The 21,184-nt window shown below is 49.8% G+C and overlaps 3 protein-coding genes and 4 non-coding genes across 8 annotated transcripts in view; 5 read left to right on the top strand and 2 right to left on the bottom strand.

Annotated features, from left to right (window-relative positions):
• Nucleotides 1-333: 333 nt before the first annotated feature.
• Nucleotides 334-3,593, top strand: RPS8 (ribosomal protein S8). The gene is made up of 6 exons (XM_008965271.4): nucleotides 334-465; nucleotides 899-1,005; nucleotides 1,530-1,629; nucleotides 2,469-2,644; nucleotides 2,855-2,984; nucleotides 3,431-3,593. The coding sequence occupies exons 1-6, from the start codon at nucleotides 462-464 to the stop codon at nucleotides 3,538-3,540; spliced, it is 627 nt and encodes a 208-aa protein (XP_008963519.1). The 5' UTR covers nucleotides 334-461; the 3' UTR covers nucleotides 3,541-3,593.
• Nucleotides 729-808, top strand: LOC112438432 (small nucleolar RNA SNORD55/SNORD39). The gene has a single exon (XR_003026852.1). It is a non-coding gene; the product is annotated as a small nucleolar RNA SNORD55/SNORD39 (small nucleolar RNA).
• LOC112438446 (small nucleolar RNA SNORD46) lies at nucleotides 1,345-1,448 on the top strand. Its single transcript, XR_003026862.1, has one exon. It is a non-coding gene; the product is annotated as a small nucleolar RNA SNORD46 (small nucleolar RNA).
• On the top strand, nucleotides 2,698-2,767 carry LOC112438444 (small nucleolar RNA SNORD38). The gene has a single exon (XR_003026861.1). It is a non-coding gene; the product is annotated as a small nucleolar RNA SNORD38 (small nucleolar RNA).
• Nucleotides 3,245-3,313, top strand: LOC112438443 (small nucleolar RNA SNORD38). Its single transcript, XR_003026860.1, has one exon. It is a non-coding gene; the product is annotated as a small nucleolar RNA SNORD38 (small nucleolar RNA).
• LOC100974075 (small ribosomal subunit protein uS8-like) lies at nucleotides 3,430-6,242 on the bottom strand. The gene has a single exon (XM_055094031.2). The coding sequence runs from the start codon at nucleotides 5,594-5,596 to the stop codon at nucleotides 5,204-5,206; it is 393 nt and encodes a 130-aa protein (XP_054950006.1). The 5' UTR covers nucleotides 5,597-6,242; the 3' UTR covers nucleotides 3,430-5,203.
• Nucleotides 6,243-8,765: 2,523 nt separating this feature from the next.
• The window catches only part of BEST4 (bestrophin 4), an 18,060-nt gene continuing 5,641 nt past the window's right edge, over nucleotides 8,766-21,184 (bottom strand). Inside the window, exons 2-12 of one of the 2 annotated variants that reach the window (XM_014344791.4) lie at nucleotides 17,717-17,840; nucleotides 14,979-15,096; nucleotides 12,755-12,918; nucleotides 12,573-12,667; nucleotides 11,648-11,881; nucleotides 11,259-11,413; nucleotides 10,784-10,861; nucleotides 10,293-10,490; nucleotides 10,090-10,170; nucleotides 9,810-9,964; nucleotides 8,766-9,664 (exon numbers count right to left, since the gene is read on the bottom strand). In XM_014344791.4, the coding sequence (XP_014200277.2) occupies nucleotides 9,391-9,664; nucleotides 9,810-9,964; nucleotides 10,090-10,170; nucleotides 10,293-10,490; nucleotides 10,784-10,861; nucleotides 11,259-11,413; nucleotides 11,648-11,881; nucleotides 12,573-12,667; nucleotides 12,755-12,906 (1,422 nt within the window). In that variant the 5' untranslated portion in view covers nucleotides 12,907-12,918; nucleotides 14,979-15,096; nucleotides 17,717-17,840 and the 3' untranslated portion in view covers nucleotides 8,766-9,390. The remainder of the gene's footprint in view (nucleotides 9,665-9,809; nucleotides 9,965-10,089; nucleotides 10,171-10,292; nucleotides 10,491-10,783; nucleotides 10,862-11,258; nucleotides 11,414-11,647; nucleotides 11,882-12,572; nucleotides 12,668-12,754; nucleotides 12,919-14,978; nucleotides 15,097-17,716; nucleotides 17,841-21,184) is intronic. The other variant, XM_063607994.1, reaches the window with a different exon arrangement.

Genomic DNA, 21,184 nt, shown 5'->3' with positions numbered 1-21,184 from the left:
AATCTTAGGAATCCTTGACACCGCCCTCTCCCTCAATCCCCATGTCCAATCTACCACCAAACCCTTCAAAACAAAACCCAAGTCCACACTCGTTTCCAATTCCATTGCCTTCCACTCTTTTTCAACGCAGCCGCACCCACATCTCATCCTAAACGACCGCAGCAGCCTCTGAAACTAGTCTCAACACGCCCAGATCTGCCGACGCCGCAGACCCCCTTCCCCCAGCCCAAGGTCGGAGGCGAGTCGCCGGAGGTCGGCAGGGGTCGGCAGAGGTCGGCAGCGGTCGGCAGCCTGCGAGACCCTCCCAGGCTCGTGGCCCTAGGCGCGGCAGCTGACACGTAAGTCTCGTCGCCCGACGTTGTTTCGGCGCTCAGAAACAACGTAAAGTAAAGGGGCGGGGCAGCGTTTTACAAACCGAACCGTGAATCTTTGCGGTTTCTCTTTCCAGCCAGCGCCGAGCGATGGGTGAGTGTCGCTCTGCATTGAGGCGGGTGATGGGAGGTTGAGCTCAATCAGGCCCCATCCTGCTTCACAGCCTGCTGAGGAGTCCAGACGCCCCGACCCCCGGCTAGGGACAGCCACGAGGAGTGGTGGCCCTCGGGTTTCGGCCGCCCAGCCCGTCTCTGGGGGCTGCGAAGGCTCTGGGCTCCGGGTTCCGGGCCGCGGGCTGCGGGCTCCGAGCGGCGCCAACATGGCTGCCGCGAGGAGGAGGCCCCGGCCTGGCCGCACGTGTATGATGACAACTCGGTAATGCTGCATACTCCCGAGTGCGCGGTGGGGAAGCCAACCTTGGAGAGCTGAGCGTGCGACCGGCCCGGCGCGGGGGTCTCCGGGAGCTGGCGAGTCTCTAGCACCGAGTCACAGTGGCTCAAGCTTCCTTCCCCGCTTCCATATGCAGGCATCTCTCGGGACAACTGGCACAAGCGCCGCAAAACCGGGGGCAAGAGAAAGCCCTACCACAAGAAGCGGAAGTATGAGTTGGGGCGCCCAGCTGCCAACACCAAGGTGGGTGCGAGCGTGGGCCTGTCCGCCTGGGACGTCGCCTTCCCCCGCTCTCCAGCGTGCTCGGGTCTTTCCGTGTGACAGTTGTGCGTTCTTTCTTGGGCTCTGATTTCTCTGTAGTAGGGCCTGGGTGTCCTGTCCCCCTTTAGCTGTTGGATAAGTAAGTACCAAAGAGGGAATGCTCCCTCAGGCCCCCAAACCTGGAGCTTAGGGTTTCAGAGAGAAGGATACTGTGTGGGGACTTGAGCTTCTGGAGAGGGTGGCGCCTCGCGTAATAGTCAGAAGCCTAGTCTTGTTTTTTTTTTACAGAGGCTTAATTTTCAGCATTTTCCTCTTGGAGGCAAGTAGGGTGATGAAAAAGAATCCTTAGGCGTGGTTGTGGCCGTCTTGGTCACCTGTGTGCCACTTGCCAATGCAAGGACTTGTCATAGTTACACTGACTGTTGCCTCCTCCCGGCCCAGGTTCCTCTCCCTCACTTGCCTTGCTCTCCTTGGTAACCTAGTTCCTGTAACCTTGTGTTTTCCAGATTGGCCCCCGCCGCATCCACACAGTCCGTGTGCGGGGAGGTAACAAGAAATACCGTGCCCTGAGGTTGGACGTGGGGAATTTCTCCTGGGGCTCAGAGTGTGAGTGAGGCCCTTTGGGAGTGGGTGGGAAAACGCACCTAAACGGTCTTAAGATTCACCAAGTGGGCCTGGCGCGGTGGCTCACGCCTATAAGTCCAGCACTTTGGGAGGCCGAGGCGGGCGGATCACCTGAGGTCAGGAGTTCGAGTCCAGCCTAGGCAACAGAGCGAGACTCTCAGTAAAAAAAAAGATTCAAGTGCTTTTAGCAGGTAGTCTGTGGCTTAGACCAAGGCATTTGAAGTTTCTCCTTGCTGAAAGATCTTAAGGTAGCTGGGGAGTTCTCTCCACCCAGGCTGTCCTGCTCCAATCTCTTTTTTTGAGATTGGGTCTCTGTTGCTCAGGCTGGAGTGCCAGTGGCGTGATCTTGGTTCACTGCAGCCTCCGCCTCCTGGGTTGAAGTGATTCTCCTGCCTCAACCTCCCAAGAAGCTGGGATTACAGGCGTGTGCCATCACACCCAGCTGCTTCTGTATTTTTAGTAGAGACGGGGTTTCACCATGTTGGCCAGGCTGGTCTCAAATTCTTGGCTTTAAGTGATCCACCCGCCTTGACCTCCCAAAGTGCTGGGGTTACGGGCGTGAGCCACCGTGCCCGACCTGCTCTGATCTTTCTGAACTCTGCAGCCTGAGAAATTGGGGCTGGTAAAGACTGCGGGTTGCCAAACATAACTAGAAACGTGGGTTAGGGGGTTGTGGAAGACGAACTGATGCCCCGTGGCTTGTAAAGGCTGAGAGTTCCCTTATTTCTCCTTAAGGCCTCATGGGGCTGAAGAACCTGGAGGAGTGTGCCAGGGCCATTTGTCCTCCAGTTTACTTGATGCCAAATTTCTCCTGTGAGCAGGTTGTACTCGTAAAACAAGGATCATCGATGTTGTCTACAATGCATCTAATAATGAGCTGGTTCGTACCAAGACCCTGGTGAAGAATTGCATCGTGCTCATCGACAGCACACCGTACCGACAGTGGTACGAGTCCCACTATGCGCTGCCCCTGGGCCGCAAGAAGGGAGCCAAGCTGGTGCGTGTTACTTCCCTGTAGGGGTTGTGGGGAGGGCAGCCTGACTCCAGCCTTCTCGTGATGAAAACTCTGTCCAGTTCTGCTACTGAAGGGAGAGAGATGAGAGCCTTTTAGGCTGAGGAAGGCCAGCACTGGGGTGTGCAGGGTTCGAGAAAGCTCCCAGGGTCTGCCTTCCTTCCCTGAGCTCATATATTTGTATCCCCTTTTCAGACTCCTGAGGAAGAAGAGATTTTAAACAAAAAACGATCTAAAAAAATTCAGAAGAAATATGATGAAAGGAAAAAGAATGCCAAAATCAGCAGTCTCCTGGAGGAGCAGTTCCAGCAGGGCAAGCTTCTTGGTGAGAAGGCTGTTGTGTTGGAGGTGGGGAGTCGCAGAGATTGAGTGTGCCGAGGCACTTTTCCCTTGTCTCAGTTCCTTTGACTGCCAGCCATGCGGTCTAAAGGGTTCACTGATAACAGGCTGCAAGCACAAAGGGGAACGTTTGGTCACCCTATTCGTATGAAGCTGAAATGGGAAGCATTGGGTAGAAGAGTCTGTATAGGCCCGTGCTTGGAGTCTTTGTATTTGGGGAAGTCTCTGCCCAGGCTGAGGGGGCTGTCTCAGTGATGAAAATTTTGTCCAGTTCTGCTACTGACAGTAAGTGAAGATAAAGTGTGTCTGAGGAGACAGCTGGCTTCATGCTTGCCCCCAGGGTACCTGAACCCACAGAGATTCTTAAGGGGGTGGAGAGGTTTGGGTGGGGCCACCTTGTCGTTGTGCTAAGGATCACCTACTCTCTTGCAGCGTGCATCGCTTCAAGGCCGGGACAGTGTGGCCGAGCAGATGGCTATGTGCTAGAGGGCAAAGAGTTGGAGTTCTATCTTAGGAAAATCAAGGCCCGCAAAGGCAAATAAATCCTTGTTTTGTCTTCACCCATGTAATAAAGGTGTTTATTGTTTTGTTCCCACATTTGTGTTGCCTGAATATATGACTGTTTTCTCTGCTTTATTTCCTTGCCCTGCAAAACTGATCTGGGTGGGTGGCTGCAACCCCTTGCCTTAACCTCTACCTCCTAATGTCCTGATCCAGGCTCACCACACTGTAAAGTCCCTGTTCTCAACTCCATGTCCCTGAAGGCCAGATTTATTATGTGGGCTATGTCTATAGTGGGAACATTTCTCACCACATTTTGGTGGGGATAGGGATGTGGCAGAGGCTATGAGGGGGTATCCCAACCTTGGGGTTCAGCAATATTGTGCTGGCTGAGTCATGATTAGAATCTCAGGCTATATTGCTTATAAAAAATTTTAAGGATCTTGTACCCATTGTAAGATTAACAGTGATTTCTGCCTTGCTTGGTCTCCAAGGGTCACTTCTTTGACTTAAACTTGCCCTGTCAAACACTTATCTTTAGTCCTGACCTGCCTGACTTCTGCACTTGGATTTTTTTTTTTTTCTTTTTTTGAGACAGTCTCTGTCACCCAGGCTGGAGTGCAGTGGCATGATCATGGTTCACTGCAGCCTTTACATCGGGGCTCAAGTAATACTGCCTCAGCCTGCCAAGTAGCTGAGACAATAGGCACTACACCCCTTTTTGTTTGTTTTTGTTTTGTTTTGCTTTTGAGACAAAGTTTTGCTCTTGTTGCCCAGGCTGGAGTGCAATGGCGTGATCTCGCCTCACCGCAACCTCTGCCTCCTGGGTTCAAGGGATTCTCTTGCCTCAGCCTCCCGAGCAGCTGGGGTTACAGGCATGCGCCACCACACCTAGCTAATTTTGTATTTTTAGTAGAGACAGGGTTTCTCCCTGTTGGTCAGGCTGGTGTTGAACTCCTGACCTCAGATTATCTGCCTGCCTTGGCCTCCCAAAGTGCTGGGATTACAGGCGTGAGCCACCGTGCCTGGCCTATACCCATTTTTTTAAATTTTTTTTTTTGGTAGAGACAGGGTCTCACTTCATTGCCCAGGTCTTGAAATCTTGGGCTCAAGCAATCTTACCACCTTTGCCTCCCAAAGCGCTAGGTTTCAGGCATAAGCCACCACACCCAGCTTTGCACTTGGGTTTTTTGTTTTTCGAGACAGAGTCTGGCTCTGTTGCCCAGGCTGGAGTGCAATGGCAGGATCTTGGCTCACCACAACCTCCACCTCCCAGGTTCAAGCGATTCTCCTGCCTCAGCCTCCCAAGTAGCTGGGATTACAGGCGTGCACCATCATGCCCGGATAATGTTGTATTTGTAGTAGAAACGGGGTTTCTCCATGTTGGTCAGGCTGGTCTCAAACTCCCACCCTCAGGTGATCTGCCCACCTCAGCCTTCCGAAGTGCTGGGATTACAGGTGTGAGCCACCGCACCTGGCCTGCTTTTTGGGTTTTTTTTAGATAGTCACTCCGTTGCCTAGACTGGATTACAGTGGTGTGCGATCTCGGCACACTGCAACCTCCGCCTCCTGGGTTCAAGCAATTCTCATGCCTCAGCCTCCTGAGCAGCTGGAATTACTAGGTGTGCACTGCCATGCCCAGCTCACTTTTTTTTTTTTTTTTGTCCTTGAGGCATTTTATTTGTAAATATATGTATTACATCCCTAGAAAAAGAATCCCAGGATTTTCCCTCCTGTGTGTTTTCGTCTTGCTTCTTCATGGTCCATGATGCCAGCTGAGGTTGTCAGTACAATGAAATCAAACTGGCGGGATGGAAGCAGATTATTCTGCCATTTTTCCAGATCTTTGAGTTGCACATCAAATCTGGGGCTGATCGCTCCACACTTGTTTAGCCTGCCTGTGAGGTTCACAACAATTTTCCCAGCTCTGTGATCATCAGTGATTTCAAATTCGCCCATGTAACCATGCTTCATCATCACAGTGAGAAACTGGACGATGACTTTGCAGCGTGGCCTAAGAAGCACCTGGCGTTTGCCTCTCTTTTCGGCATTGTTGATGCTCTTGAGAGCATCTGCCAGGGCATTCATGCGCACCATTGTGACGGCGTGGAAAGATGGCGGAAAGAGGACGGGAGGGGAGAGCGCACGGAGTTATGGGCCACTTTTTGTATTTTTAGTAGAGAGGGTTTCACTGTTGGCTAGGGTGGTCTCCAACTCCTGTCCTCAAGTGATCCACCCGCCTCGGCCTACCAAAGTGCTGGGATTATAGACATGAGCCACTCGCCCAGCTTTGTGCTTGGATATTTTAATAGGGCTCCCAAAGGCCAGCATTTTCAAAACTGAGCTCTTGTCTGCCCCCACCTGCCATGTTCCTCAGTTTCAAGAGTCAGGATCTCACACTAGGCTGGAGTGCAGCGGATCGATCATTGTTCACTGCAGCCTCAATCTACTGAGTAGCTGGGACTACAGCTGTGGTGCAGGGCCCAGAATAATCATTTTTTTTTTTTGTAGAGATGGGGTTTCATGTTGCCCAGGCTAATCCTGAGCTCCTGGCCTCAAGCAATGCTCCTGCCTTGGCCTTCCAAAGTGTTGGGATTACACATGTGAGGTACTGCACCCCACCAAGATTATATTTTTAATGCAACAGCTTCCTATCTCATCAATGAAAATCCTTACCAAGTATTACGACTTGATGTGACCTAGCTCCTTCTATAGTGACTCCCTCCATCAACCACACAACCATCCTAGCTTACTGAACATACATGTACACGTGCTATTCCCTTTGTTAGGCACGCTCCTTCAAATATCCACTTGGGGCTGGACACTGGGCACAGTGGCTCATGCCTGTAATCCCAGCACTTTGGGAGGCAGAGGCCAAGGCAAGAGGATTGCTTGAGGCTGGGAGATTGAGACCAACCTGGGCAACAAAGTGAGACCCTGTTTCTACCAAAAAAAACCCACATGGTTCATTCCCTCCAGGTCTTTGCTATGCCATCCTAGTGAATTCTTGCCAGATCACAATATTCTAAGTTGCAGTCGCCCCTCTGAACTGTCTTACACTTCGCCTATTTTTTCTCTTTATTCCTTAATCTGACAAAGTTTGCTCTTTTCCCTTTGGAATGGTACTCCAGGGAAACAAGGATATTTGTTTCCTGCTGTGTCTCTGGCACCTGGAAAAGTGTATGGACATATACTGGGTACTCAAATATATGCAAGATTAATTGGGAAAAAAGTCTTGAGACTTTATTAAATTTGAAGTTTGGCCAGGCATTGTGGCTTACGCCTGTAATCCCAGCACTTTGGGAGGCCGAGGCAGGTGGATCACTTGAGGTCAGGAGTTCAAAAACCAGCCTGGCCAACATGGTGAAACCCCATCTCTACTAAACATACAAAAAATTAGCAGGGTGTGGTGGCATGTGCCTGTAATCCCAGCTACTTGAGAGGCTGAGGCATGAGAATCTCTTGAACCTGGGGAGGTGGAGGTTGCAGTGAGCCAACATCTGTCCATAAAACCAGTGGGTTCTTTCTCTAAAGTCTTGAAATCCATCCATTCTCCATTTCTACCACCTTCACAGATGACCATTCTCACCATGGAACAAGGCTTGTAAAAGCTGCAGAAAAAAAAAAAAACTCAAATACCTCGTGAATGAATGGCCATCATTGTGGGGTGCTACTGTCTCCACATTATAGATTTGGAAAATGAGGCTTAGAAATATTCACTATTGGCGCCGGGCGCGGTGGCTCTCGCCTGTAATCCCAGCACTTTGGGAGGCTGAGGCGGGCGGATCACGAGGTCAGGAGATCGAGACCATCCTAGCTAACACGGTGAAACCCCGTCTCTACTAAAAATAGAAAAAATTAGCCGGGCGTGGTGGCGGGCGCCTGTAGTCCCAGCTACTCGGGAGGCTGAGGCAGGAGAATGGCGTGAACCCAGGAGGCGGAGCTTGCAGTGAGCTGAGATCGGGCCACTGCACTCCAGCCTGGGCGAAAGAGCAAGACTCCGTCTCAAAAAAAAAAAAAGAAAGAAAGAAATATTCACTATTGGCTAGACGCGGTGGCTTACGCCTGTAATTCCAGCACTTTGGGAGGCTGAGGCGGGTGGATCACCTGAGGTAAGGAGTTAAAGACCAGCCTGGCCAACGTGGTGAAACCCCGGTCTCTACTAAAAATACAAAAAATTAGCCGGGCATGGGGGTGGACACCTGTAATCCCAGCTACTCGGGAGGCTGAGGCAGGAGAATTGCTTGAACCCAGGCGGTGGAGGTTGCAGTGAGCCGAGATCAGGCCATTGCACTCCAGCCTGGGTGACAGTGCAAGATTCCGTCTCAAATAAATAAATAAATAAATAAGAAACATTCACTATCCCATGGACATACAGATGGAAAGAAGCAAAGCCAGCATTAGAATCCAGTCAACTGACCCTGCCAGAGGCTGGAGTCTACTCACTGCACTCTAGTGTCCCCCCTCTGTCTTCCTCCTCTGTTCTGGCATTTATCCTGTGGCCTTAATATTCAGTTTTGGCCTTCACTGATTTCTTTAGGTGAAGACTGGGATTTAAAAAGCAAGAATCGTATAGGAGCATAGTTTTATCACAATTCCAATGTAGTGCTCTGTGGCAGACTGTTTCCAGAAGACTTTTTTTTTTTTTTTGGAGACAGAGCCTGGCTCTGTAACCGAGAGCTAGAGTGCAGTAGAGTGATCTTGGCTCACTGCAACCTCCACTTCCCAGGTTCAAGCAATTCTTGTGCCTCAGCCTCCCAAGAAGCTGGGATTACAGGCATCCACCACCACACCCAGCTAATTTTTGTATTTTTGGTAGAGATGCGGTTTCACCATGTTGGCCAGGCTGGTCTTTAACTCCTGGCCTCTGGGGATCCGCCCACCTTGGCCTCCCAAAGTGCTGGGATTACAGGCGTGAGCCACTGTGCCGAGCCACAGAAGGCTCTTTACTTACATCAGCCGAGTGCCCCCAGCACTGCAGGCCCACCATGGAGATGGGCCTAGGCTTCTACTCGTAAACTGTACTTTTTCCCCCTGTGTGGTTGGTGGGAGTGGAGAAGAGCTTGGCACACTGAAGTCCAAATGCTAGGTCTAGGGTGGGTGGTGGATGGCTGCCTTCACATCTGACTTTAATCAGCCTCCAAGACAGATTCCCAAACCCTTCCTTCATCTTCATCCTACTGCATGCATGCCAATTCAATTTTAAACAATTATAACTGCACAAGTAATAAATATATTCTCAATATAAACAAAAACTAAACAACACTTAAACAAAAACTTGAATATATTCTCAATGTAAACAAAAACTTTAACATTACAGACAAGGCAAAAGTCCCCCAGCACACACTGACCCCTCTTTTGAGTAAGGTTACCAGGGTAAGGTATACCCCTTCAAGCACGTTTCACATGACTCTCAAATTGTGTTTCCTGGACAAGCAGCACAGCATCACCTGGGAACTTGTTAGAAATGCAAGTTATTGGGCGCCATCCCAAATCTAATGTGCCAGAAATGCTGGGAGTGGTGCCCAGCACTCTTTTGACAAGACCTTCCGTGATGCTGATCCTTCCTTAAGTTTGAGAACCAATGGCCTAGCTCCCTGTTGCTGTGAAGCTAACCGTGCACCTGGGCTCTAGTCCTCTATGCCTGGGCTCATTTATTTTTCTAGCTTCACGTCCCCCAAGCAACCGACCTTCTCTCCCACCAAAGTGGACACATTCCCAGCCCTGGCTCAGGCCCTTTTCGCCATCTTCTCTTTCAAGTTCTGTCCCTAAATGCTCTGGCCTTCAAGGCACACAGGAAAAGCTGCTCTAATAGCGCTGGCTGGCAGGACCGGGCACGGGAGGGAAGGAGGGTAGTGGGTGGGGGAAACCGGGCGGGGGCAGGCGAGACCTCAGGGCTCCAGGGCCTCGTCCCCGGACTCCGCCGATTCCTCCTCGATGCGGGCTGCGGCCTCGGGGTCGCCGCCCTCCTCCGCCCGGAAGCGCAGCAGATGCGGGGGGCGGGGGGTGCCTCGCACGCGGCCGAAGTTCCGGAGGCTGATGGCCGGGGAGGGCGCCCCTACGCCCAGGAAGCGGCCGAGCAACGGGGTCTGCGCGGCGGGCGCGGGCCGACCAGATCCGGGGGACGCCTCCACCTGCAGGCTCTGCTCAGGGTCGTCGCTCATGCTGCGGGCGGGAGGGCGGGCTGAGCCGGGGCACAGGGCGGGAGCGGGGACGCGGGATCGGCTCTCGGGGAAGGACCGAGGCATCGGTGCCCCAGAGGCTGAGCGAGGACCCGCGTGCCGGGTCAGGCCCAGTGCAAGCCACTCACCGCAGGTTGAAGGTGGAGCCCAGGAATGAGGGCCGCAGAGACTCGGCCGCCGTGGCCACAGTGTAGGGTGGCTGCGGCTGGTCCTCATCCCAGTACTGGTCCTTCTCAGCGGGGGGAAGGTTCTGATACATTTCGTCCACGGATAGCAGGGACACCTGGGCCACCAGCAAGTTACAAGGATCCTCCTCTCCTCTCCTTCCCACGGCCGGGCTGAGAGCTGACCGGGAGAGGGGGCCCAGGAGCTGCCCTGGACTCCTGATCCTTCCTGATGCTTGCTCACCTGCAAGTTGCGGTCTATGAGCTGATTTGTCTCAAAGTCGTCATCATCCTCACCAAATGGGTTGATGATCTGTTCAGCCACCTATACGTGGCAGAGACAGGGTTTTCTGGGTTCAGAGCCCCACTCTTTTTCCCCAAAGTCGGGGCAGCCCCTGTGCCCACATCTCCACAGAGCAGGCTGGCATGCCCATCTGCAGTGCCCACCTTGAGCCAGCCAGCATAGAAGAAGAACTGCAGCAGAGTGGTGAGAGGCACGTACATGTCCGGGTCTCCCAGGGCTGGGGCTGGCTCCTGGCCTGGCTTCAGAAGCTTCTGAGGTTTGGCAGCCCCTGCCTCTGGCTCCACAAACTGGCGGCCAACCAGGGAGAGGGCAAAGAAAGAGTAGACGGCTATGGTCACCACCTGGAGAATGAAGAGCCAGGCTCAGTGCAGGATGCAGCGGGCCAAGGAGAAATGCTGCCCCTGCCTCTGAGGATCTATGGGAAGTCTGACAAGTAATCAAACATGTATCCTGGTGTGGCAGTACCAGTGGGGACAGGGTCACCTTGTTGGGGGTGGTGGGAGGCTTTGAGGATGAACCCGGTGCCTCAGGGGACTGAAATGGCCAGGCAAGTACCATCGCTAATTCTTCTCATCTCACACACAGCACAGGACATACAGTAGGCACTGGGACTCGGGAGGGGAGAGGCAGTTACTTGGGTGTAGACGAGGGGGATGCTGATCCAGTCATAGTGGAATAGCATGCTGCACTTGGCTCGGTACTTGTTCAACTCCTGGGGGAACAGCAGGAACAGGAAGTCAGCAGAGGTGAGGAAGGAACAGGGGTGCCCAGCACAAACTAGGCCTGGGCCCGGCCAGGAGGCGCTTTCTCATTCTGCCCTCAGAGGTGTATTAAGATGGGGTGCTTGAATCCCAGCTCTGCTAACTAGCTGTGTAACTTAGGCAAATTTCTTTTCCACTCTGTGCCTCAGTTTCCACATCTGTGCAAGGAGGATGATAGTACCTATGTCAAGAGTTGCTGTAAGGGATGAATGAGTTAACATGGGTACAGGGCTTCCAAAAGGCCAGGGTACACAGTTGGTGCCATACAACTGTTAGGTATTAAAATTATTATTCATCTTTAAAATTAGAGGGAGGAGGGCAGATGGGTCTGGTCCTGAGCCCACTCACTTCCAAAAGTAGACAGAGAGCGATATCGTCACGTATTCGCCCGTCCCTCCGGGCCTGGGCCGCCAGGTTGGTGAACCAGACGCAGGGGACCCAGTACTTGTTGAAGTCGGATTTCAGGCTCTCAAACTTTTTCCTCTCTTCCTGGGACATGAAACCTGAGGGGGTAAAGCAGGTGGGGTGCAGTTGCACCCTCTGCCGCCAGGGGAGGCTGCTGTTCCGCCGTCTGGCTCCCCTCCCTCGCGTCCACCGGCTGTCCCAGGACTCGCGGTTCCGCGTTCCTGTCGCAGTCCAGACCCTTCCCTGGAGGCCCCTGCTCCCAGGACTCTCCCAGGCGGCACCTGCATCCGGCCGTGGGCCGGGCCCCCAGAGGCTCCCGGCGGGCGGCGCACCTGCGTCCACCACGTGCTCCATGGTGGGGAAGCGCTTAAGCACGCGGGTGCTGACCGAGCGCAGCACCAGCACGGACGCCAGGTTCGCGTAGCGGATGAGGGTGCGGCGCAGCAGGCGGCCCCGCTGGTCCACGCCGTGCACGCTAGCCGAGATGACGCACATCAGCTGGTCTGGCAGCGGGATGCTTGTGTACTGGGACCACCAGCGGTTCACCACAAGAGTCACATAGAAACCTGCTTGGCCGCCGTGATAGAGGGAGTAGGAAGGGAGAGTGGAGAGCCTGGGGGTCGGAGCGCCTCACCTCCCCCAGCAAAGGGCCTGGTCCAGGCCAGTTGAATCGTGGCAGGGGGAAGGAAACATTCAGCTCCAGTGCCCTGCTGTGCGAGGCCAGGAGGAGGGAGGAGGGCAAACTTCCTTCAGCAGAGGGAAAGTGGGGATTCAAAGCCAGGAGACTGCTTCCCAGGAGGGTGGGGAAGGGGTTGTCACCTCTGTCCAGCTCCCCTGCAGTGCCCAGGGTGGGCTTGTGAGGCCAGCAGGTGTCTTGTGCCTTGCTGGAAGTGAGGGTCCAGCAAGTGATAGGGCCCTGCCCTCTGGAAGTCCTGGACCCAGCACCCAGCTCCTGTGCCTGCTGGGCCTGCTCTGGCTGACCAGGAAGGCTCTGCTACCGTGTTGAGTAATTCTTTTTTTTTTTTTTTTTTTTTTTTTTTTTTTTTTTTTTTAGCAGAGTCTCGCTACATTGCCCAGGCTGGAATGGAACTCCTGGGCTCAAGCGATCCTCTCACCTCACCCTCTCGAGTAGCTGAGACTGCAGGTGCGTCACCACACCATCTGTTGGGTAATTCTGACCCTCGGAGCTGTCAACCCAACCCAGAGGTCAGGGAACACAGTAAGGAGGACACAGGGAAAACTAGAAGGGAGCCTTACCCAATACAAAGGACAAGGGAATGAGGTCTGCTGAGCGGTTGCAGTACCGGGCCACCTGAGCATACACGTACCTCTGCTCCTGGGTCAGCAGCAGCCTGGGGAAGGCAGGTGTAGGCTTGGGTTAGAGGGAGGTGGGTGGCCCAGTCTCCCCACTTGCGCCAGCTCTAAGACCCTGCCCTTACCGGTAGGTGATGCTAAGCACAGCGTACAAGGCCCCGAAGAGGAGGAATTCCTTGTAGAGGAGCTTGTAGATGCTTCCCCTCCAGCGGAGAAGCAGGCCAGAGAAACCTCCGAAGCGGGCCTCCGCCACTTTGAGAGTATATGAAACCGTCATGGTGCTGGGAGCCTGGGGCAGGAAGTCACAAGAGTTGCCCCCAGGGCTGTCGTTTAGTTCTCCAGACAACCTCCCTTCCACTCTGGTCTCACACACCCCAGCCTTCACCCTGCGTCAGTGGACAAGGGGGTAGGAGCCTGCAGAGCAGAAAAGTACACCCCACCCCCTGCAGAACTGAGCAGTACATGGGCAAAGCCAGGCTAGAGTTGGACAAGATAGAACTGAGATCTGTGTCCCTTCATGCATGAGGCTTCCTCAAGCTCCTCTTCAGCCTGCAGGGCTAGGGATAACCAGATCCTGAACTGCTGCGGACAAGAGACGCAGCTCCAGCCCAAATCCACTGCTATTCCTTGGGGCCTTGCTTTAGAAGCTGATTAACTAGAACTACCAGGGCCCAGGGCACTCTCACCCCCATCCCATACCTGCCTACCTGCTCTGGGCAGCAGCCCGTGTAGAAGATGAACTGGGCTAGACTTCAGCCCCCACAGACTTAAGTACCTCTGCGGTCCATAAAGTTAGGCTGGACTGAGGCCTATCATTGATGGATTGAAGCTGTCATCCAGCTTCCCCTGGTGCTGGGAACTGGGTGTGTCTCCTTACCCCTGTAGGGTTGGGCTGGCCTTTGAGTGGCAGAAATGCCAGCTATACTGACCCCACAGCTCACACAGACGACACCATGTCCTTCAAGCCAGTATGACAGGGGTTATTGTCCCACGTTTCAGGTGGGAAGACAGATGCATGATAAACTGTTATAATAATACCAGCTGCTGATCACAGAGCACTGACTAAGTGGCAGGAACCATGCCAAGGGCACTACTAGGTCATCCTCTCAAGAAATCCTCATCACAGCACCATGAGGTAGGGAATCAATCATCCACATTTCACAGATGAGGCTCCAAGAGGTAAATGACTTGCCCGCCGTCGGCCATACAGCTAGAACATGTTGGAGGCAGGATTCAAAGCCAGGGCTGATGGACTTCCAAGGCTGGAAGTGGCCTAGCAAAGGCATGAGCTCCAGGACCCATCCTGTGCACTGGCCACACTCCCAGTCTTCTTGTACAGGGGCTTGGGGTCTTGGCCAGGCTCTTCTCCATCCATGCCACGGGGCTGACAGCCACAGATCTGGAAGCTCAGGCCTAGGAGTGCAGGCCCCGTTAAGCCCTGTGTCCAACATCCTGACTCCTAGGGGTGCCCAAGATTTGAGTGGCCACTTTCACCTCTGGAGGAAGTAATACCTAAGGCGCTGATAGAAATAGAACTTCCGCTGCCAGGCAAGGTAGCTCACACCTGTAATCCTAGCACTTTGGGCAGCCTCAAGGCAGGTGGATCACTTGAGGTCAGGAGTTCGAGACTAGCCTGGCCCAACATGGTGAAACCCTGTCTCTACTAAAAATACAAAAATTAGCCGGGTGTGGTGGCACGAACTTGTAATCCCAGCAGGTACATGGGAGGCTGAGGCAGGAGAATTGCTTGAACCTGGGGAGGCGCAGGTTGCAACGAGTTGAGATCGTGCCACTGCACTCTAGCCTGGGTAATCAAAAAAAAAAAAAAAAAAAAAAAAGAAAGAAAGAAAAAGAAAAAGAAAAAGAAATAGAATCTCAATGGAAGAATCGCTTGAACCCGGGAGGGAGAGGTTGCAGTGAGCTGAGATTGTGCCACTGCACTTCAGCTTGGGTGACAGAGACTCTGTCTCAAAAAAAAAAAAAAAAAAAGGCCAGGCACTGTGACTCATGCCTGTAATCCCAGCACTTTGGGAGGCCGAGGCAGGCGGATCACCTGAGGTCGGGAGTTCGAGATCAGCCTGACCAACATGGAGAAACCCCATCTCTACTAAAAATACAAAATTAGCTGAGCATGGTGGCACATGCCTGTAATCCCAGCTACTCCGGAGGCTGAGACAGAAGAATCGCTTGAACCTGGGAGGTGGAGATTGCGGTGAGCCGAGATCATGCCATTGCACTCCAGCCTGGACAACAAGAGCAAAACTTTGTCTCAAAAAAGAAAAAGAAAAAGAAAAAAGAAAAGAAAAGAAATAGAACCTCAAAGTGGAAGAGAATTGGCAGCTTACTTACCCTCCCAGTGCTGAGGTAAGTGAACACTGAAAAATCCCAAGAGTGGTGGTCCTGCCTCTGTCTTGTTTTGGGAAGCTCCTCCCCCTACACTGTGAGCTGGTTCTCTTCTGCAAGTTTCCTAAAGAGAGGAAGCATAGAGAGGTGATTAGGAGCACAGGCTTGGGAATTGGACAAACCTGGGTCTGAACCCCAGCTCTTTGTAACTGTGCAAGTTACCTAATCTCTCTGAACCTCAGTTTCCTCCTCTGCAAATCAGAATCAAGAACGCCTAACCTCATGGGGCAATTTTGAGTATTCACAGAAACAATGCCTATGGCCTAAAGCACTGTGGGTGGTTGGCTTGGGCTGCTGTTACTATGAAAATTTGAATCTGTTCTCTTTGGTTTCCCACGACTGGTCCAGTCTTGCCTCCCAAGCCTTCCAAGCCAGACAGTCCCTGAGAAATGAGGAGGCAGAGACCTTTTCTTCATGTCCTGCTAACCTGCCCCAGACCAAACAGTGCTGGATCCTGGCTTTTAAGCTGAATACACAAGGCCCTCTGAGACTTACCCACCTCCACCCTCATCACCAGTCTCTGCCTAACTCATATAAAATTTTTTTTTAATTTTAATTTTTGTGAGTGCATAGTAGGTGTATATGCCTAGCTCATTTGTAACTGTTCCTTCAAGATGTGGCTCAGAGCACCCTCTAGGGAGCCTTCCATGATCTTCCCCAGGTTACTCCTCAAAACCCTCTGGGTTTTCTCTCTTGCAGCAGTTAATCACAGTGGTCTATGATCTGTTTACAGGGAGATCTCCCCTCTAGCCTGTGAGACACCTGAGAACAGTTTTGAATCTGATTCATCTAGGTAAAGCTAGATTACAGTGGCTCATGCCTGTAATCCTGACACTTTGGGAGGCTGAGGTGGGAGGATCACTTAAGCCCAGGAGTTTGAGACCAGCCTGGGCGACATAGTGAGACCTGTCTCTACAAAAAATTTTTTAAAATTAGCTGGGTGTGGTGGTGTGTGCCTATAGTCCAGGTACTTGGGAGGCTGAGGTGGGAGGATCACTTGAGCCCAGGAGTTTGAGGCTGCAGTGAGCCATGATACAGCCATTGCACTCCAGCTTGGGTGACAGAGTGAGACCCTGTCTCAAAACAAAAACAAAAACAAAAACAAAAAAAGAAAAAGAAAAAGCTGGGGAGGACTTGAAACCAAGCAAGCTTCTTTTTCTTTCTTTCTTCTCATCCTTCCCTCCTTCTTGCCTCCCTCCACCCCCTCTTTTGTTCTCCATTTCTCTCTTCCCTTTTAAGATGAAAGACATCTGGTCCCCCACCCCACCCCTGCTATTTTGTGAGATTTCCCAGATGAGCCAAGATCTGGAAAACTACTCATGGCCTGACTGGAGTTACATTCTCCATGGGAGATGTCAATATGAGGAAAGAACAGGACTCAGAGAGAGAGAGAGAGAGAGAGAGAGAGAGAGAGAGAGAGTATGTGTGTGTGTGTGTGTGTGTCTGTGTGTGTCCAGGACCTGACCTGGGGAGGGTGAGATACCAGCTCCTGGGCCTCAGGCATCATGGCCAGGCAGTTCATTCTCATGCTCTGATCTGTGGCTTTCCTAGAGCATCTGGGCTGCTTACCACTTAAAGATGTTCTAGGACTTGGAAAGCCAGGTCCTGGGAGTGCAGGAGCTCAGGCCGTGTCTCCCTGACAGCTCTACCCCAGGAAGACCAGCTGGCTGCATTTCAATCCTGCACCGCCACCCACACCTGTGGCCCTCACACCTCTGCTTGTTCCCAGCCCTGTGGTCTGTGAATTTCCCACAGAGCCCGGGATAAAAGTACGTGACCTGAAGCCTCTGCCAGAGGAAGAGGGCGGTCCCCAGGCCCACCCAGTCCCTACCTCCTGAATCACCTTATCTCCTTCTCAGCTGTTGACCAGTCCCTTTGTTTATGGTGCAGGAGAGGGAACCACTCAGCCCATAAATCACCTGCCCCACCTTTCCTTATCCTCCAGCTCTCCTCTCCCTCCCTATTGGTCCTGCCCACCCATTCCCCTGTCTCCTCCTCACAGCTGAGAAGTGGTTATATGGCTTGGCAGTGAAATGGATTCCGGAGCCACACTGCCCAGGTTCCCAAGTCCATGCTTCACCATGGTCACCAAAGTCACCAAGCTTTGTGACTTTGGGAAAGCCATTGAACCTTTTAAATTCCCCATGAGAGGCTGGGTGCGGTAGCTCACGCCTGTAATCCCAGCACTTTGAGAGGCCAAGGCAGGTGGATCACTTGAGGTCAGGAGTTCGAGACCAGCCTGACCAACATGGCAAAATCCTGTCACTACTAAAAATACAAAAATTAGCCGGGCTTGGTGGCAGGAGCCAGTAATCCCAGCTACTCAGAAGGTTGAGGTGGGAGAATCGCTTGAACCTGGGAGGTGGAGGTTACAGTGAGCCCCAATCATGCCATTGCACTCCAGCCTGGGCAACAGAGCAAGACTCCATCTCAAAAAAAAAAAAAAATTCCCCATGGGAACACGGGGATGATAATGCCTATCACATGGAGTGGTTGAGCATATTAGGTGAGTTAATAGTATAAAGTGCTCACAATAGCACCAGGTAAGTGGGAAGTGCTACTGTGGCTATCAGCACATCTCTTCTTTCAGGTTGGCTTTATCCCTTCCACCTCTGCACCCACCAAGGACACCTGCCATCTCCTTATTGCTGAAGCCAATAGCCCTTCCTAAGTCCTAACCTTACCTGGCATCTCTTGTTCTTGACCCTCCTCCGTTGGCCTCTGTGACCTGACACTCAAGAGATTCTGGCCCAAGCACGGTGTCCAGGAATTCGAGACCAGCCTGGACAACATGGCAAAACTCCATCTCTACAAAAAATACAAAAAACTAGCCGGGTGTGGTGGCGCATGCCTCTAGTCCCAGCTACTTGGAGGCTGAGGTTGGAGGATCGCTTGAGCCAGGAAGTCGAGGCTGTAGTGAGCTGTGATTGCACCACCTGCACTCCAGCCTGGGTGACAGAGCAAGACTCCATCTAAACAAACAAACAAACAAACAAACAACAACAAAAGACAGAACAGGAAGACAAGATAATAAGCTCACAGCCCCAGCCTGGGTGTGGGCCCACCCAGCCAGTTGAGGAAGCCACAAGACAACAGCAAGAAAGGCCAGATGGGATTTCATTTTGTGCCTGAGTAGTGGCCCCTGGCTAGGGTCCTGTGTGGCAGAGATTAGAGAGGTAACATGGCCATGGATCAGACAGCCTGAGCTCAACCTTAAATCCCAGCCTGGGAAGAGAAGGAAACCCAGTCTTAGGCTCAGCACCTACGTACTTGGCAGGAGCTCCTCAGCTTTGGGGAGGAGGCTCTAGGGAACCAGGCCAGGAGGGCAAATCAGCTTTCTCTTGCAAGGAGCCTGTCCTGGCCCCCTCCTTCCCACTTTCCAGACCCACTCCCTGGCTATATTGTCAGACTTCACCTGAACTCACCAAATTCAAAACTTAGGTCAGCTTGGGAACTTGGCAAATTGGGGAAGGGGCAAGTAGACCTTCACTCCTCCACACACATTGCAAAGCCTTTGGAGTTCTGGCCCCTGGACTGTTCCAGTCACCCTTCCCCTTTCCTCCAGCTACTCTGAACTTTCACTTTTTTCAAGGACCAACAGCTCTCACTCCATGCCTCAAGGAGCACAGGGTTCCTCTTATGGAATACTTTCTCCTCCTGTCCATTACTGTTCCTGGCTAACTCCTCCTCAGCTCTCAGGTTTCAACTTAGAAATCTCAGCCTACGTACATTCCCCAAACTGGGTGTGATCCCACCTCTGGGCTCCCATAGGCCACCCCTATACCCTGTCTGTCTTCACCACTTAGCACTAATTACAGTCCAGTGTCCTTGTCCTACTGACAGGTCACACCAGGGTGCAGCACAGGACCTGACACATAGAGGCTGCTCAAGAAAACGTTTGTTGAAAAAATGAACAACTGGCCTGGCTCAGTGGCTCATGCCTGTAATCCCAGCACATTGGGAAGCCGAGGCAGGCGGATCCCTTGAGGTCAGTAGTTCAAGACCAGCCTGACCAACATGGTGAAACCCATCTCTACTAAAAATACAAAAATTAGCCAGGCGTGGTGGCGGGGGCCTGTAACCCCAGCTACTCGGGAGGCTGAGGCACAAGAATCTCTTGAACCCGGGAGGCAGAGGTTGCAGTGAGCTGAGATTGTGTCACTGCACTCCAGCCTGGGCAACAGTGCCAGACTCTGCCTTAAAAAAAAAAAAAAAAAAAAGGCCGGGCGCAGTGGCTCACGCCTGTAATCCCAGCACTTTGGGAGGCTGAGGCGGGTGGATCATGAGGTCAGGAGATCAAGACCACAGTGAAACCCCGTCTCAACTAAAAATACAAAAAATTAGCCGGGCGCAGTGGTGGGCGCTTATAGTCCCAGCTACTCAGGAGGCTGAGGCAGGAGAATGGCGTGAACCTGGGAGGCGGAGCTTGCAGTGAGCCGAGATGGCACCACTGCACTCCAGCCTGGGCGAAAGAGCGAGACTCCGTCTCAAAAAAAAAAAATTAGCTGGGTATGGTGGTGCGTGCCTGTAATCCCAGCTACTCGGGAGGCTGAGGCAGGAGAATCCCTTGAACCCGGGAGGCGGAGGTTGCAGTGATCTGCCATCCTGTCACTGCATCACTACACTCCAGCCTGGGTGACAGAGCGAGACTCTGTCTCAAAAAAAAAAAAAAAAAATAGCTGGGTGTGGTGGCATGCACCAGCTGTAGTCCCAGCTACTTGGGAGGCTGAGTTGGGGGGATTGCCTGAGCCAGGGAGGTCGAGGCTTCAGGGAGCCATGATTATGCCACTGCACTCCAGTCTGAGCCACAGAGTGAAACCTTGTGTCAAAAACAAAAAAACAAAAAAACAGAGTGTGTTAGATCTTGCTAGACTTGGTGATATAATTAAGAGGCCATTATGGGCAGAACTGTGCCCCCTTCCAAAATTCATATATAAATATATAAATACATAAATATATATAAATATATATGAATATATATACAAATATTTATAAATAAATACATACATAACTATATATAAATATATACATATATAAATATATATAAATATATGTAAATATATATAACTATATAAAAAATATATAAATATATATAAATATATAAATATATGTAAACATATAAATATATAAAAAATATATAAATATATATAAATATATAAATATATAAAATATATAAAAATATACAAATATATAAATATATATATAAATATATATATAAATATATAAATATATAAATATATAACATATATAAATATATAAAATATATAAATATATAAATATATAAAATATATAAATATATACAAATATATAAAATATATAAATATATATAAATATAAATATATATAAATATATAAATATATGTAAATATATAAATATAAATATATATACATATAAATATATAAATATATGTAAATATATAAATATAAATATATACATATAAATATATATAAATATATAAATATATATAAATATATAAATATAAATATACATATATAAATATATAAATATATAAATATATATAAATATATAAATATATAAATATATAAATATATATAAATAGATAAATATATATAAATATATATAAATAGATAAATATATAAATAGATAAATATATAAATATATACATAAATATATATAAATGCATACATAAATATAAATATATACATAAATATATATAAATATATAAATATATATAAATATATATGAATATATATGAATATATGAATATATATGAATATATATATGAATATATAAATATATATGAATATATATGAATATATATGAATATATATGAATATATAAATATGTATGAATATATATGAATATATATATGAATATATAAATATATATATGAATATATATGAATATATGAATATATATATGAATATATATGAATATATATAAACATATAAATATATATATAATATATATAAATATATAAATATATAAATATATATAAATATATAAATATATAAATATATGTAAATATGTAAATATATAAATATATAGAAATATATAGAAATATATAGAAATATATAGAAATATATAAATATGTGTAAATATATAGATATATAAATATATATAAATATAAATATATAAATATATAAAATATATATAAATATATATAAATATAGAAAATATATATATAAATA

This window comes from Pan paniscus, chromosome 1 (genome assembly GCF_029289425.2).
Source record: "Pan paniscus chromosome 1, NHGRI_mPanPan1-v2.0_pri, whole genome shotgun sequence".
Lineage (NCBI taxonomy): Eukaryota > Metazoa > Chordata > Mammalia > Primates > Hominidae > Pan > Pan paniscus.
Note: the sequence above shows the minus strand (reverse complement) of the source record. Positions and strands in the feature narration are given on the sequence as shown.

Bases quoted from the DNA above. Each gene is read 5' to 3' on its own strand.
- RPS8 (XM_008965271.4), top strand. The intron at 1,006-1,529 runs GTGGGTGCGAGC...TGTGTTTTCCAG, and splicing joins GCCCAGCTGCCAACACCAAG to ATTGGCCCCCGCCGCATCCA. The intron at 2,985-3,430 runs GTGAGAAGGCTG...ACTCTCTTGCAG, and splicing joins CCAGCAGGGCAAGCTTCTTG to CGTGCATCGCTTCAAGGCCG.
- LOC100974075 (XM_055094031.2), bottom strand. From the start codon at position 5,596: ATGGTGCGCATGAATGCCCTGGCAGATGCTCTCAAGAGCATCAACAAT.